Source organism: Pyxicephalus adspersus, chromosome 2 (assembly GCF_032062135.1).
Source record: "Pyxicephalus adspersus chromosome 2, UCB_Pads_2.0, whole genome shotgun sequence".
Taxonomy (NCBI): Eukaryota; Metazoa; Chordata; class Amphibia; order Anura; family Pyxicephalidae; genus Pyxicephalus; species Pyxicephalus adspersus.
Window position 1 is genome coordinate 134371730 of NC_092859.1, and position 4813 is coordinate 134376542.

Sequence of the window (4813 nt, forward strand, 5' to 3'; positions counted from 1 at the left end):
ACACTGTTACTGTTTGAAATGATTTCCGATCTTTTACAATGAATTTTTTTTTAAGCCACAAGAGAGAGACAGAACAATCTAAAATCTGAATTTATAATGTCTATGGTAGAAAAATATAAAAATAATGATACCTTTAAACAATAACAACCATTATCAAAACTCTATTGACTCTTTTTTTACCATTCTGCAAAATAACTACAACTTTCTATTGACTGTAAAAGATGTTGGTCTACGAATATGAGAATATCATTGTGATTAAGGTTTAGATTAAGGATTTAAAGTTTAAAAATGATAATAACATTTGACAATTAATATATTATTAGTAGTAGTACCAAAATTATATTAGTGAGGAAAAATTTGTGTCTATTCCATTTCACTAAAATGTCCAATTTCTAGAATCTAAAACTTGTGATTGGATTGTGATGGGCTTTCTGGATACTAATAGAACATATACTTGTTGGGTGGTCACTTTCTATAGAATGAACCTCCTACTCTTTGTTTACAAATGTATGTAATATGACATTTCCATTACAAAATTCTATCTCTAGATTATCTTTTTGGAAATTATGATGTGGAATTACTCAAAAGTTGAGGAATTCATTCTTCTGGGGCTGACCAAACGACTTGAATTGCAGATTGCATTATTTGTGTTATTTCTGATCATTTATGTTATATCCCTTATGGGTAATGTCCTTATTATTTTTGTTAGCAGGATAAGCCCTCGCCTCCATACACCAATGTATTTCTTTTTAAGTAACTTATCATTTTTGGATATTTGCTTCATCTCCAGTGTTCTTCCCAAAATGCTTATCAACTTGTTGTCGCAGAAGAAAAGTATATCATTTGAAGGCTGTTTTATCCAGATGGTTGTATACATGTTTTTAGGCGGGACGGAGTGTTGTCTTCTCTTAGCAATGGCTTATGATCGCTATGTGGCTATATGCAGCCCATTACATTATTCTACCATTATGCATCCAAGCCTATGCAAGAAAATGGCAAGTGGCTGTTGGATTGGAGGTCTTTTAAACGCATTAATAAATGAATTCCTTGCATTGCGATTATCTTTCTGTGGTTCAAATGCAATTAATCATTTTTTCTGTGAGCTACCATCTGTATTAGAACTCTCCTGCACAGATGCATCTCTTAACAAGACTATTATGTTCTTTTGTGCTATGCTGGTGGTTATGGGCCCATTTTTACTTATTCTCATTACTTATGGCTACATTATCTCCAGTATATTAAAAATCAGTACATCCATTGGCCGGAAGAAAGCTTTTTCAACTTGTGCTTCACACACAATTGTAGTTACTCTATTCTATGGTTCCGCTGTCTTTAGGTACATGAAACTCGGAGAGAATCAAGTGGCCGGCCAGGATAAACTGGCCACCTTGTTCTATAGCATAGGGACTCCAATGCTGAATCCATTCATCTACACCTTGAGAAACAAGGATGTTAAAAGGGTGTTGCTGGGGATTATAGGAAAAAAACATATGACTGAAAAAATGAAATAAAATATCAACAATTTAAAACTTTTAGTGTGGAAAAATTTAGTAATTTACAATCACATTTAATTCTTTGGGATTGTCCAAGTTCTTATCTGTCTAAAGATAGTGGAAAATATAAAGTATATGAGTGATATTGTAAAAAAAAGAATCTATGCAAATAGACATTTTATCATCATTTCGCATTCACAAAATCATGTTATTTGATTAAATTTGTTGGTCTCTGTTAGTGTCAGGGCCATAATGAAATTGTTCACTAATTAAACACATATAAAATATTTGCCCTTTAAAAGCCTGTCTGTCCCTATTTCTTCATGCTTATATTGTGTTATCAGGCTGGGCACATTTAAGTTGCATTATATTTACTAGAACCTTCCTAGATATCCAGATTTGTGACGTACTAGAAAATATTAACACTGGTTTCAAATGCACATTTCTAATTCTCCAACTACCAACACACAACAGTTTTAGTTGCTCAGCTTATACTTTTTTTATCTGACATGGCCATTTTTTTGCCTTCCTCTGGACCAACTATGTCTTATAGGGTTTTTTATCTGGGATATGTTTATTTTCCTAGTAGTTGAACTAGATGGACTTATGTCTTTTTTCAACCTAACCTACTATTTAACTAAATTATAAAAAAGTCTACACCGCATCCACCTAACTAATCTCCTGCTGCAGTCTTTGTGGATTTTCCTTGACCTCTTACAAGCAGCGAGAACAGGAGTAGGAATAGGGGTTGCAGAGTTCTCGGTTTAGACCAGGCCCTTTATGTCAAAGAGCTCCTCTTGACCACTGTCTAGCTGCCCGCTGTTACACAGACATGGAGAACTATTAAGTTAAATATCTTAAATATCTTTAAGTTGGCTTCCTCTTCTTACTCTCTGCATTAGATCTGTTCTGCCGGTCCTATTTACAACAGTGGTGGCCATTGCAATGACCGAGGTCTATTCAGCTCCTGATGTGAAGATGGGACTGTGATGTTATGGGAGGAGCTTGATGTAAAATGGGATTTCTAATGGCAAGGAGTACTCTTATATAAGATTCGGAACTCTGATGTTAAAATGGAGCCCTAATTTAAAGGAAATTTAGAGCAGTACAGATATGTTTCAAAATAAAAGGGTTCATATACGTTTTCCACCAAGAACATGTTTACAATTTAAAACTAATTAAAACTCCGCCAGGACAGATCCACGAACGGCAAAGAACTATAATACAAGTAAAGGGGAGAAAGTGCAACTGGGTGCTAATCGCTCGTTCTCCCCACTCCTCTCTCCATAGGGCAGAACAGCACTGTATGTACAACACTTGCTCATGCATCTTTCAGTCTTTTGTCATTGGAAAGGATTGTGAAAGATCCTTTACAACAACAAAGGTCTAATGTCTGTACGTAGCCTTAGATGTCGATCAAACCAAACAAATAATGAGACATACATAATACATAAAGGCTTCACATTTTGTAATTTTTTTCGGATAGGTTAATTGGCTGCCCCCAAATAGACCTTATACTGTATTAATGACATATGACTATGGTAGGGACTGTAGAGAGAGACACTGGAGACACAGGGACCACTAAGAGCGGTGGTAATTACAGCCAGATCTATTCAGAAAACTTGTAAAATTGATACATTATCTTCAGTAGGCACAGCCACATATGTGTATTAAATTATTAGAAAAGAGCTTTCCAACTTCTTCCTTGTGTTTTTTACATTTTTTAAAAACTCTGTAGCTAATGTAATTTAAACTGTAGTGAAGTACTTCAAATATATACTTAAGGTAAAGTACTATTACAGATTTAAAAGTACAAGTACACCAAATAACTATTTAATTACAAGACTACAAACAAACTACTTTTACCATCACTTGAGTAAATGTAACCAGTTTCCTAAAATCACCCAGCAATAAAAAACGTATTTCTATATATACTACTCATTGTAAAAAGTTTTTCTCAAAAATCTTGTTGCACAACCTAAAACTTACTTTCAAAGTATTTAGCTGTGGATGTTAAAAGGGTTTTTAATTTCTGTCAAACTTTTTTTTCAAAGTATTTTTTGTTAGCATTTGAGATGTAATGCCCCATGGAAATGTTAAGCAGCAACAAAGAGTAGTCACTGGGGATTAAGAAAGTGTTACAGGTTTCAGCATAAAGACAAATAATCTATAAATGCTCTCTGCATTCAGTACTTGGAAGCATTTATAAAAATAGCATGGACTCTTTTTATACTAGAGACTACATACAGAATGAAGACTGGAGTCTAAATGTATTTGTTTCCATTGTTATGATGAATAATTTCAGGTAAATCTTGTACACATATATATGCAATATATATTAGTTCTGCAAATAATAGAACTCTGTACAATACATGCATCACTAATTTACCTGCTTAAATACTGTCTGAAAAGAATCCCAATCTCTTAGAATCTGATTGTTCATTTTAAATTTATAGTTTAGTCAGAACAACCACCAATCTAAATTTTAATGTACATAGAAGAAAAATATAAAAATAATGATAACAACCATTATCAAATCCTTATTGACTGATTGGCACTGATTTATTAACCTTCTCCAAGGCTGAAGAGAATACACTTACACTAGTGAAGCTGGGTAATCCAGCAAACCTGGAATAGATTTCCTAAAAGTCAATAGCTATTTCTTAGTTAATGTTTTCAATCCTGGACCAGATCCATTCCAGGCTTGCTGGATCACCCAGCTTCACTGATGAAAGTCTATTTTCTCCAGCCTTGGAGAACTTTAATAAATCGGGGCCATTATCTTTTTTACCATTCTGTACAATTTCTACAATTTTCTATATGCTATATGTCAGTGCTATCATCTAATATTCATGTCCCTGCAAGCCTAAATGTAATGTGTGAATGGACTGAACACTGTTAGTCATTTGTCATGAGAAAAACACGGTGGCAGTTGTTGCTGACTTCTGAAAATGCTACACACAAACAACACACTTTCTTCAACATTTATCACTCAGGTACAAGTAAGTAAGCACATCACAGAAGTCAGAAGTCCTTATCTGTATACTATTCTGGCTCTGTGCCATTTAGCATTTTCTGATACAAAAAAATCAGCAAAGGCAGCCTCAACTGTTTTCTCATCACTTTTTTTTGGTCCTATTTTTCAGTGTTCAGGAAAATGAGAAAAAACATTTTCAGTGCAGGAAGGGATCCTGCATGCACAAATGCAAATTTTGGTAAACTTTATGGTAAAGCTCACTTGCATAGGCACAGTGCAGTGTCTGTTGAATATAAATTGGTTTACACATTGTCTGGATTTTTAGTTTAACAAATCAGTTCAA

General features: G+C 34.1%; 1 protein-coding gene across 1 annotated transcript; it reads left to right on the forward strand.

Moving 5' to 3' along the window:
* Positions 1-569: 569 nt before the first annotated feature.
* LOC140322566 (olfactory receptor 5V1-like) lies at positions 570-1511 on the forward strand. The gene has a single exon (XM_072399116.1). The coding sequence runs from the start codon at positions 570-572 to the stop codon at positions 1509-1511; it is 942 nt and encodes a 313-aa protein (XP_072255217.1).
* The last annotated feature ends 3302 nt before the right edge of the window (positions 1512-4813 follow it).